The sequence below is a fragment of the Sinocyclocheilus rhinocerous genome, unplaced genomic scaffold, assembly GCF_001515625.1.
Source record: "Sinocyclocheilus rhinocerous isolate Xijiao unplaced genomic scaffold, SAMN03320098_v1.1 scaffold453, whole genome shotgun sequence".
NCBI classification, from domain to species: Eukaryota; Metazoa; Chordata; class Actinopteri; order Cypriniformes; family Cyprinidae; genus Sinocyclocheilus; species Sinocyclocheilus rhinocerous.
This window is the reverse complement of record NW_015655565.1, coordinates 516,137-529,470: the sequence shown is the minus strand read 5'-3', so window position 1 is coordinate 529,470 and position 13,334 is coordinate 516,137. Positions and strand designations below refer to the sequence as shown.

The following is a 13,334-nucleotide window of genomic DNA, read 5'->3' as shown; positions in this document are numbered from 1 at the left end:
ATTATATATATATATATATATATATATATATAACTCATTTAATATTTTATTTTATTTGCTTAAACTAATTTTAAGCCTTTAAGCATGAGATTCAGAAGGAGCGGTTTTTAAGATCATGGGAAACATAAATGCACTCAAATGCACTGGTAGTGTACACCTTCATTATATTTACGCCTGTTGATTTAGGTTACTTTTGTGGCGCCTAATCTAGTGTAAACTTAAAACACAATGGGCTCAGCGTTCCTTGCTTTTACAGTCTGTTAAAAAAAAGTGAATATTTTTTTTCTGCTTTCGCAAGAATCGGCAAGGAAGTGTGACCAGCCCATCATGTGATCTTATTTTTCTCCAATTTTCCATCTTTTTTTGGTCACATTTCACATATCTCCAGATTACTGAGCCAGCTTGCGTTCTTGCGTTATCTGCCATGTTTTTTATGCTGTCCCTCCACTCGTAATTCCCGACACAAGTCTACGCTTTAGAACAACAAGCCCCATGTTTATTATGTAGGCTTTTGTCCTCCTCATTTTTGTTCCCCCTCTTTTTTTGTCTCGTTTTTGGAGTACTGGAGTCAGGCCTCTCTCTAGCACTGCCAAAACTCTGTCTGGAACACATTACAGCTGAGATCCAACACATGGCAACTGTTAGAGAGAGCGAGAGAAATAGACAGAGGGAGAGAGGAAAAACAAAAAGAGCAAAAGAAAAACAGAGCAGGTTTAACATTTGGTTTCAGTGTCAGTAAAACACCCCCACCCTCCGTTGCTCACCCTCATGTGTCTCCCCTCTTCCTCGTTCGGATTTTTTGTCCTTTGTTTCGTGTCCTACACCCTCACTTTCTCAGTCTTTTACCCTTCTTCTTCTCCTCTTGTCTTTTCCCCAAAATTCTGCTCATTTACATGATGTGTTTCTCAGGCTGTCCACCCCCTGCAATTTCATTTTATTCTGTCAATTCTCTCATCAAGAGTTTGTGCGAAGTTTCCATTACTTAATTCATATGACAAGCAGCACATAAGCCGGAACACACACGCACACACAATCCAGGAGATGATTAAAGACGGGAAGAGGAGGAGCCAGTGATGAAGAACAGAATGATGATGCCTCATTAGCACGCGTCAGAAGAGGAGATCATTTAAGAAACCCTTGCTGAAAAATGATTGTACAGTTACTTAAGATAGAGCAGTTTATTACTGATGGATGGGTAGGAGATTGAAAATGATAAATAGTCAACTGAGCAAGACAGAAAGACTAAGGACATGTTCTTGTGTCAATCTACACTGTTTTTTAATTGTTGTTCTATGTAAACACGTGCTTAATAGATGTCTTTGGCTGTTGTGATGCGATTGCTTCTTGGGTGCCACATTTTTAAGATGCCATGTCAAGTTAAAAGTAGTTAAACTTTTACTCATGGGTCTCGAGACCCCCTTCATTCTGTTTCATTATGTTGTATAGCTGTTTTAGAGTGCAATAATGTGTCCTGTCACTGTGTGAATGGTCTTCATCGCGTACAGCCAAAATAGCTTGTACAGCAGTTAAAGATCTGCATGCTAACCAAAAGGCTACCAAACCACAAAAAAATTAATAAATAAAATAAAAATTCCTCAGCTGCACCTTTTTGATGTAAAATATGTTCTTAACAATACGTTCGCGTGTTCACAGTTCTCTGATTCATGGTTAATGGTCACATGCCGGTAAAAACATTAAATACTTAATCTTTTTTATTTTAGTTTTATGTTACTTGGCTTTATTTATTTTCATTTTTATTAATATATATTTTCATTCTACATGATAATGAAGATTTAATTCATTGTTAGCTTTTCATCAGCTTCAACCCCACGGGGTCGCGGAAACCCTGCCCTAGAGCAAAAAACTTAATCCAGGTTAACCCACGGTCATTTGATGGAAAATAAAGATTCAATTTGTGGATTTTTTAAAATGTTTTATCAGTGAATCAAACTCTGTTGGAGTAACTTTTAGTTACACATCCTTCGACACATTCATTGTTTTGTTTTTTTTGTTTTTTCATTGTAGTTTTATTTTGTTTTACATTTAGTTGAAATTTTTTGATATTCTTAGCTCTTTGTCATTCAGGATAGAGAATCTCTGTTGTGAAAGATGATCTTGTTCTTTGGGCAACCCTCTTTTGGTCAACTCTTTTGCAGCTCTTTTGCAACATGAGTGTTATGTATAATACATTATTAACGTCTGATTTAAATGTTTTTGTTTTGTTGTTCTAAAGTCGTTTCTCTTCTAGCTCTTGCATTTATGGGTTATGTGAGAGTGAACCCTTGTTACCTGGCCTGTTTTCCACAGATCTGCCACTGCACGGTTGCTATGGGAGACAATGTTGGTTGCTAAGCAAAAGGAGGCAGTGATGGAAGTGAGGAGGCAACTGGTTGAGGCAACCAGCAAAGAGAACCTGCCAATCAAAATGAGTCTAGGTAAGGCCACGCCCACATTTAAAGTTGATAGGCATACACATACTACATGAGACATTGAGGACCTGCTCCCTACCGACATTAAAAACACTCAGAACACCACAGTATTATTGACTCCGAAAGAGTGGGAATCCACCTGTGCGATGCTACAGAATACTGTGTAGCAAGACAAAGGTGTATATATTCAAAAACTTTTTACTAAAGATTTTACATCAATAGCCGTGACAAACATAGTGAACAATAGAGAGAGAGATTCACTGTTAAAGACGGAAAAAGAAGAAAAGGAAAAAGAACGAGACGGGGCCAGTGAGATTCAGTGGTTTCTAGTCAAAGACCCACAGCACCTCCTTCAGACTGCAAGCAGTACTACAGATGGGCAGAACACCCATGTGGTCACTGAAATATGAACCTCATGTTGGGATCACATGCTCACACACACATGTTCTAGAGGTGCTCTGCTGTTCATAAGCAATAGAGTCTGAAATGAGGGGTAAAAATGCTCACAGGCATGTAACATTCACAGAGCTCTTAAATACACACAGACACAATAACTATAATCAGTGGGAATAGTGTGTTAGAGTTGAAGAGTAGAGTAAAAGACTTCAGTGGAAAAACTAAAGGTTTGTCTGTTTCTGCAGTGGTTGTTTTAGTTTAGCTGGACAGTTTTATCTTGACCATTTTTGCTTTTAACATTTTTAGTCTAACAGTTTTAGTTTTACTGATTTTCTACAGTTTTAGTTAGTTTAGTTCAACAATTTTAGTGTAAAAGTTTTTCAGCAGATTTGTTGTAATCGAGCACTTTTATAGCTGACTTAGTTTTACAGTTTTCAACTATTTTAGTTAGTTTAGTTTAACAATTTTGGTGTAACATTCATCAGTTAAAGTTAGTATAGTTCAACAATATAGTGAAAGTGTTTAGTGTACAGTAACAATTTTTTTTTTTTTGTTAGTTTAGTTCAGCAGTTTAGTCCAACAGTTGTTTTCCACCAGATTTGATTTAGTTTAGATCAACAGTTTTAGTTATACATTTTTATCCTACCAATTTTAGTTAGTTTAGTTCAGCAGTATTAGTGCAACAGCTTTCAACCAGTTTTGGTTTATTTGAAAAAGTTTTAGTATAGTTTAGTGCAACATTTTAACAGTTTTCATTTGTCAACCAGCATGCAATTAGTTGAATCTGAACATCTAGCAAAAGCATACACACCCTAAATGACGGGGGACAGTTCATTGGACCGTAACCTCTAAACTGACTCACACACTCATTGCAGGTCATCTCAGTTATGTTCTTAAATATGCAAACAAGACCAACCCTTTTTGCTGTTTCTGTGTGTTTGTTTGCAAATTTAACTGTCAAATCCTATAAAGCAAGTGCCCTTCTGGTTAATGTGACAACATGCACATCTGTCAATGTGTGTTTGTTTAGGAGAGTAAGAGAATATTATGATGCCAGAGGGTTTGTATTGCTAAACAGTTCTGATTCAACAACACACAGGGCTGTTCTTCTAAAGCACACGCACTCTTACAGTACAGAAACTTCAGCCAATCTTTCTCACTGGATTAGTTATTTCCTGATCTTCAAGCCAACAGAACTTCTACAGTGCCAGAACAATCATACTGCGTATCAAACAGAACAAGTTGCACACACACATACACACACACTGTATTTTTCTTTGCAATGCAGTCACAGCTGTTATAGATTTTGTTTTGCTTCATCTTGTAGCATCAGATGCATTATTCTGATGGGCTGTCGTAAAATATGAGTATGTGCTCTGGTGGTCTTCATTTTTGCGTGTATGTGAAGTTAGGTGGTCTTCTTTTTGCTGTGTGAATGTGAGTTTGCTTGTCTGCATGTACATACTGTGGGCCATTGCTTCCCTGTGTGTTTATGTATGTTCAGCCCTTGTTTCATGGTCATGTGATGGTTAGTGTTCCGTGTCTCTCTTATTTCTCTTCCAGCTTTTGGTCTGCTTGGAACTCACTCTCTCTCTCTTTTTTCCTGGTGAAGCTGTGCCCGACGAATTATGCTGAGTGATTCTTGGGTATTTTGTTAGAGCTTTCTAAAGCTGACTCAATCTATAATAGCCCTTTTCAGTCTTTGGATATTTCCGGAACAAAATCAATTTTTTCAGCATTATTTTGTGAGCTGGCAAAATCCGACTCGTCTTTCTAGACAGTGCCACCATTTCCCCTAACCCAACCACCCAAGGAATGTGGCCATAGACATCAGAGGACTACATTTCCCCTGATTCATTGTATACAAATGAGTTAGCGAAGTGTTCATTATTGAGAAAAAGGCTTTATGGGGTTAGTGGTTCTGCCTTTTTGGAGTAGCTCGACTGTCTTTTCGTTTTGCCAGTTATCAAACAGTTTTCATATGCATCTGCTCTCTGCCCAACAGTGATTTTTAGCCAATTAGTTTGCAGTAGTTGGACAAGGTTATAGACCCATAAACTAAACCATCTCCAGACTTGCACATCCAGATTTTACTGCAGTTTTGCAGGTCTGTTGTCCTCCTCACCCCCAACTGGAGTTTGACTTTTATCTGCAAGAATGTAGTCTGGTGTCCATGTCCTAATTCTACTCACTGATGCCTTACTAACATTTGTGGTCTCATTGCTTTCTCGTTTTAAATAAAATATGCAGAAAGTGTTTCTCAAGAGACATGGTGGTGTGTGTGTGTGTGTGTGTGTGTGTGTGCGTCCAGTAAATTTGTGTATTTGCATTGATGGGGACTGAAGTACTTTTTTTTTCTGGAGTTCAAACAGTCTTTGAAGTTTTGTTTGACAGTGACACCAAAGATACAATCGAAGGTAAACACTGAATTCAGAATGACAGAATGTTGTTTTATGTAACTGTTGAATCAAGACAGCTTAAATAAGATGCTTATGTTTCTCTCTCTTTCTCAGGGCGGGTTACAGCCGAACAGCTTTGTTCATATGTGCAGTTGTTTCGGGACAGTTGGGGGGCTCTGGAAAGTCACAGTGGGGTCCTACAGCTGGGACTGGCTGCTGCTCAAGCTCTCCGTCATCCCGCCCTCCCACGCTGGGATGCCTGCCTTGCCTTTGAGAGACTCCTCCTGCAGGTTAGCCAATCACACAGCTCACTGATCTGTCAATAACAGGCTATAGAGTTTGATTTATGACATCCTGAAAGCAGTATGCTTCATATCTCTATTTTGAGAGTTAAAGATTAAGTGATTTCTGTAGGTCTCTCCTTCATTGTCTTTCTCTTTGTCTCGTACATACTGTTCAAGTGTTCATGGCTTGACAGGACAATCTATATTTGCTGAAACAGCACATTGAATCTCAGAAGATCACCGGAAGTCATTTTAAACTAGTTATGCAGTTATGTATAATTATGTAAAGCTCCTGGACTTTTAATAGATTTCACAGGAGTGTATTCTAGCAGTTCTTCCCCAGTTATATAACTCTGTACTCTAGAATATATATTCTGTTATTAGTCCTTAAAGTCTGGCATCCCTCCATTCATTGAACCATCCATTATTTTACCCGTCCATTCATCCGTCCATTATTTAATTAATTCATTTGCAGCATTCATTCATACATTCATTCATCCCAACCATCCCATTTTTATTCATTCGTCTATCCAATGGTCCATCCATCCATCCACTTATTCATCCATCTGTTTATCTAAACCTATCGATCCATCCAACTAAGCCTATCTGTCCATCATCTACACATCCATCCATCCATATGTTCATTCATCTAACTACACCTATTCGTCAATCAGTCCTCCATCCATCTGTCCATCCACCCATCCCTCCATTCATCCCTCCAACTAAACCATTCCGTTTCAGACTACATCCATTCAACCATCCACTCATCCATCTACAGATCCATTCAGTCATTCATCTACCAATTCATCCATTCATCCATCCACTCATTCATCTGTCCATCCATCCATCAAGCTGAATATTTCCATCAATCCATCTATCCATCCATCCATTTATCTAACTACACCTATCCAATTATCTATCTGTCCTCCATCCATTTATCCATCCATCCAACTAATCCAACTAAAATCCATCCATCCATCTACATATCCATCCACTCATCAATCTATCAATCCATCCATTCATCCACCCGCTCATCCATCTGCCGATTCATTCATTCATCCATCCACTTATCCATCTACAGATCCATCCAGCTGACCAATCAACTAATCAACAGTTTGTCTGTCTTTGTTAGATTCTAAGAAACTTTACTGGCCTGATGAACAAAGGTTTGTTTCAAACACACAGTAGGGATATTATTGTTACAGCTTGTTTATCAGAATATCAAGAGTTATGTATATCCTTTTTAATGTATTTCATCTTAATGTAATGTGTACTGGTCACTTTTAACTTGGTGGTTGTGTACTGCTGTTAGTACTGTACTCTCTGTAGTTTACTCTGGTGTCTGCAGGTGCAGTGAGTGAGTGAGTAAACAGTCTAAACAGCCTAACTGGCCACAGCTCTCAGTAAACACCCTGTGTTTGGCTTTGGGGAAAAACAGAGAGATTCTTTAAGCATCAGCGGAGTTGTGAGGCAGCTTGGATCTGAGTACTCCAGTGGGTGTTTAGCTCTCTGAGGATGCAAAAGTGAAAAGGAAATGCTTTCACTGAGGCCGTCTGAGGAGGATACACGCGTGTGTATCACATCACAGGTCAAGGGTCAAATTTGTAGAGGACGGAGGGAGTGAGGGAGACGTGGGTAGAGAGAAAGGACAGAAATCTTAATAGGAAATGTGGAAAACAGTGAGCCAAGAGAGGAGAAAAGGCAAAATAAAGTATTCAGAGAGATTTAAAAAAAGGTTTTATTAGAGGGTTGAACATATCAAAATATCTTAACCACTCTAGAACATGCAGAAAAGAGTGTTCCAGACTAATATCCTCTCACTAGCCCGTTATTAGTTTTCACAGACTGTTTTTGATGGAGTTTCTGGTTCCTGTGGCTGTAAAGAGATCAGCGGGAAAGCTCAGCCCATAGGAACTCATTAAAACAAATCAGCAAAAACATGAAGCAGAAGCAGGCCAGAGCAGCCACATCAGCCAAACCGCCAAACAGCAATCAGCACACAAGCTTATAAACCTTCAGCTCTCCAGTGATCATCATTGCTCTGGGGGAAAAAGAGGGAAAAGGTGTTTACTAACATGTAAAACATTATGCTAATCACTTGTTTGCAACCAAACTATATAAAAAGAACAGCATACCTAATGCATACTCCATCTCTGCTTTTATTAAAGGGATAGTTCACCCAAAAATGAAAATTCTGTCATCGCCCTCATGTCGTTTAAAATTTGTATGACTTTCTTTCTTCTGTAGAACACAAAAGAAGATATTTTGTTAAGTCAGCGGGGTCAGAAAAACATTGGATTCCATTGACAAAAACAAATCACTTTTGAAAACATCCCTTTTTTTGTGTGACACAAGTTTGGAATGACATGAGTAAATGAATTTTAAATGAGTAAAACAATAGAATTTTAATTTGGGGGGAAACTGTCAGGTTTCTATTTAAATTGACTGGAAAAGTTTAGAAAGGAGATGAAATTTAACCTGTAGTAAACACATTACAAAAGTTTTGGATAAGACATTACAATAAGATTTTTGAACTATTTATTTTTGGTCAAATATACAGACTTTTTACATAGGCATATAAATATTTCTTTAAATAAGTCTTGAATGGAAGTTTCTCTCTTGAAGTTTTGGAGTGCTCCATGAGCATGATTGTCTTAATGTTACCCACTCTGTGTGTGTGTGTGTGTGTGTGTGTGTGTGTGTGTGTGTGTGCGTGTGTGTGTGTGCGTATGTACGCGTGCGCGCGTGCGTGTGTGCCTCTAAAAGTCAATATTCAGTAATTATAAGGCTCTCTCTGAGACATCAAATATCTGCATTCAGCCTTGAGAAAATTATGCTAGCACTCTAAACATTGGCCGTAACGGGATCTCTGATTTTCCTGAGGTAATAAATGAAATGAGTTATTTTTCTTCCTCTCTCCCCTTGTTTATTATATTTCAATTTATTTTCCTTTTGATGTTTTTTTTCTCTGATATTTGCATGCTGTATTTCTGAAACCAGAGACTGAGATTGTGTTATTGAAAATACTGGCATGAGACGGGTTCATTCTTCAGGTCTGTGGTTACCTCTCTCACCCTCCTGGGGCACAGTACGGGAAAGCTGCATATTGTTAATAAAGGTGCCCATCCAACCAGGCCTCACCCTGTAGCTCTGTTCCCAAAACTAGTGAGCTGTCTACTGCCTACATAGATAGCATGATCCCAACCATCATGGAAGCTCATGAGTGACAGATTTGGAGCACTCTACATTGGCAGCAACAAACAAAGAAAAAAAGTGCTCCTCACAGTTGAGTTCAACAGAGTTTGATGTTAGCATGTTGGTAAAGCTTATAGCATGATACTCTAATAAGAATAAAAATATAAAGCAAACAAATATTAGTTATAATAATCTATTTAATAAATAGTAAACAAATATTGCTTACAATAATCAATTTTTAGTGTAGTTTGAATTATTTTATTGATACTTAGGTACTCATCGTGGTTGATTTCAGTAGAGTTTGATATTAGCTAAGCTGAGTTTATGGATCATCACTTCTCTTCACTTGGTCGCCATATTGGATTTATTTTATTTTGAAGGATAAAGGCCTTATGGTACATATTTATTAGTGTTTATTTGTTTTATTTTAATTTAATTTAATTTAATTAATTTATTTATTTTTTCCTTGCTAAAGCTGTGGGCTTGGCTGTAGTTAATGGCAGTAATGCACTGATTTGTTGACTATGGCTGTAAGTTTTGACAGGTTGGGTTTCTTTGGCTTCTGCTTTCCCACTAAAATGGTTTTAGAGAGCAGCTTAGAGTTAATAAGCTGACACAAAGCTGAGGAAAGGTGGGCATCATGCCCTTGAGTCTAGTACTGCTGGTGTGCAGCCCTGCCAGGAGAATGTGTGTATGTAAGAGTGTTTGCTGTAGAGGGTGTTGTGGTCAAGAAGAGCTGTCTCTTTCACCCATTCCCGTTACCTCACAGACCAGCATACAGAGTGTGTAATTATATTCATTCTAAATGTCATTTTTTTCCAAAACCCTCCCATTATGGTGTCAAACATGTTTTTAGGTAAAGAAGCACTGGAGATATTTAACGGGATTGTATTATTTAAGTAGAGCTTTAAATTTAGTGAAGGAAATTTGAATGGTGCCACCATGATGCAAGATGACGTGGCCAAAAATATTATCACAATATTGTTTCTGTATCATTCACTGTTGATATTTATCACAATATATATACCATTAATAAGGAATAAAATACATTCCTTGTAACTGGGTATGTTTGTATGATTTCATACAAAAATGTTATCTATTAAAATTAATTCTTAAAATGTAATCAGTCTTTTAATCAATCAAACTAATAAAAATATAAGAATTAATTTGCATCAAAACATTTTTGTCAAATAAGTTGCTGCACAATAGAAATTGTAACATGCATGAATTAAAACAACAATGAAAAAATATCTTGGTAATATGATATTTCTTGAGAAGATAATAATAATGATAATAAATAAGTATAAATGTTGTAATAAATTGTATTATTATTATTATTACTAAAAAGTGCATTTTACTATGCAAAAGTCATAATTCTAAGTTTAAAGTAAACACAACTTTTGTTTTGGCAGTTTGTCGTGAAGACCTTTGCCTTCAGTGTGCATTTAATGATGCTTTTTATCAAATGATCTATCAAATGGTGAAATGTTCATGAAGTGAACTCTCGAGATGAAGTTTATTTGAAGTGTCCTCAAATAGTGAGAGAGCAGATGATGAAAACACTACAAGCATCACATGTTCTTGAATGTGAAGTAGATGAAATTGCAGCTCTCGTTCATACAGAAACACATAATATGCTGGCTTTTTAGCAACATGCACTTGATCATCTAGATGTAGTCTAAAAATCGAAAATTACTCAAACGTTTGTTGTTGATATTGTGAATGGCGATTTGTTACCCAGCACTACTTTAACAACACACAGGCACACTGACGAGTGATGTATGTAGTAACAAAATCAGAGACCCCTGGAAACCCGATCACAAGAGGCGCATGTTACTAGCAATTGTAAACAACAATCTGTCTTGCCTGACCACTTGTGATCAGATTACCTGAGATTGATGTAAACGGCCCATAAGTGTGAGTTATAGTAATAGTGATGCTTGTGTTATCTATGTGTATGTATTGTACGATGTTTTCAGATGGTCCTTGTTGTTGAGGTCCTTCAAAGGGCAGTGGTGTGAGTGGCTGACTGAAGATTTGATTAATTGTGTGGTAAATGTGCTCTTAATACTGCTGTAGTGGACCTGTGACCTTTGACTTCCTCCACCCCACACACTATCAGGGATTCATTCTGCTTGAGCTCAGCTTGAATCTTGTTTACTTATCAGAACTTTACAAAGGCTTCAGCTCTGATCTCTTTCTTTCTTTTCTAAACCTTCTCTTTCTGGTCATCCTCAATATGTAGCGTAGGACTGGGTGGTATGACAGTATGCTATCAATGTTAAAATAAACCAACTGGTGTAGAGACTCTGCAGTCACAAATGCAGTTGTTCATATATTGGCTATTTTATGATGGCTTATGTGGCTCATCTACTCATATTTATAATGTATTACTAATTTGAGTTATTCATTTAGACTCTAGATACTTTTATTTTTTTGAATGATGGCAGGCTTAATAAAATAAAAAGTATTTAAGTCACTAGATTATTGAATGGGCAGTAATATATGATAATGTGATGTTTAAAACATTTTAGGATTGGATTTCTTGCAAAAACAACTATTTATTTACATTACCGTATAGCCAAATATACATTAAAATTGCTTCAACAGCATACGATTTCAGACATTCCACCAAGAGAATAAAGGTGGTTCAATGACATGACAGGTCCAGATCTATTAATTAATAAAAACAATACATAAAAAATATAATTGATACATATAATGACTTGAATCAGTGTGGTACATGTAATTTGTCAACTTAAATATCTGAAAATCTTGCAATATTATTTCTTAGAATTAAAGACAGTATTTTGTTAAAATATTTTGAATATTTGAAATGCTTTTGTCCACCAAATCATGTCACGTGGTGCAACCAACAAATTCATATGATGTTTTTAAAATTAATGATTAATAAATTTAAGCTATCTGTAATCAAGGTGCAAGGAAACTATGCTATTACCTTTTATTTGATGGTCATTCAATTTAAATCTTTTTATAAAATAGTGTAAATGTTTTCCTTTTTTTCATGGACACTGTTGTTTCTCAATAGATTTCTCATTACATTACATTCACAGACCAAACTAATTATTCGTACTGACACATCAGGAGCCGAAGACATCTTTTCTGTGTCTCTTATTGTCTTTGAAAAGAGATGGATAATGCACATTTGCGCACGCTGTTAAACTGCATCAGTGGCTCCAGGCCGTCATTAACACGCACACAGACAAAGTTATGGCGCTTCACCTTTGAACTCTGAACCCGTAACCCACCCTCAGGTCAACCCGCTCCCCTCTGCCTGGAGCCCACTGCCTCGTCCTGGATAATATCTAACTGTATGCACACTAACACACACCCAGAGACACTTTCTGGACAGTTTCTTGGCTTTCTGACCTCAATAACACAACAAGCTTGTTTGGCCTCCCCCATACACATGCATGACCGCTGTGGGAGTAAACCGCGTGGCGTTATTCCAGTATGAATGTGCGTCTAGCTCATGTGTGCGTGGGTGCGAGCGTATTCGTTTTTTGACCCGGTGTCCAAACATCCTTGTTTTTCCTGCTGCCCAGGCTGACAGTCCTCACTGATCCCTAAAAAACATCTCTGTAGACCCCTTCATCCACCCCTCCACATGTGCCCTGGAGCCGGTCCCAGTTTGCAAGAGTTACAGTCTATCTAGCTTTCTTTGTAAATCTGTTACTCTACTGTTTTAATTTGAATCGTTTCATCTCTCTGCTGCTTTGATCATTCATCTGTTGATTTCCTGCTCTATTTCCTCTCATCTCTCTTATCTTATCTGTCTGCACTCTCTAGCTGTGTCTGAGTTCTCATACTGTCCGAGTATATACTGCATTTGATGAAGAACTTATTTCTTGACCATTAGTAAAGCTTTTTTTTTTTAAATATGCATGTGTGTAATATATATATACAGTCTGGATGCACTACATCTGCCCTGTTGCTGTTGTCATGTGACCTTAGACATCAGTTTATGTTTTCTGCTCTTTACAAATATGACAAAGACCTTGTGGGATAGTAAACTTTCAGTTGTGGAAGCAGTGCGTCTAAGAATGTATATATACCAAGACAATACACTCCTATTGCTTTGAATGGAGATTGCTATTCCTATTGCTATTGCTTTGATACTGCAAATGCAGTATGGCAGCTCTAGCAATGCAAGTCCTACCTTCTAAATGAAACAACCAGTTGATAAAGTTATTGCATTACTTTAGCTGCTGTTAGAAGCTCTGGCTCTTTAGGATTGCATGTGCGCATTGGTGATATCAAACTGAAGTATGTTTTTTTAAACACTATTACACTATTACACTATTAGTACAAGGAACTAATTATAGGACAGATCAAGTCAGATTTCATTATTGATTTGAAATGCTATTTAAAGGTGCAATGTGTAATATTTACATCTATCTATTGACAGAAATGCAATATAATATACATAACTGTGTTTTCAGAGGTGTATAAAGACCTTACTTAATGAACCGTTATGTTTTTATTACCTTAGATTGAGCAATTTATATCTACATACACCGCGGGTCCCCTTACATGGAAGTCGCCACCATGTTTCTACAGTAGCCCTAAACGGACAAACTGCTCTACACAGCGCGTTTCGTCACTTTGTT

At 37.3% G+C, this 13,334-nt stretch overlaps 1 protein-coding gene across 1 annotated transcript in view; it reads left to right on the top strand.

Moving 5' to 3' along the window:
• Positions 1–13,334, top strand: part of LOC107718391 (sec1 family domain-containing protein 2-like) — a 131,533-nt gene that overhangs the window by 25,553 nt on the left and 92,646 nt on the right. Inside the window, 2 exon segments of the mRNA XM_016525444.1 lie at positions 2,308–2,435; positions 5,339–5,514. Of these exon segments, the coding sequence (XP_016380930.1) occupies positions 2,308–2,435; positions 5,339–5,514 (304 nt within the window).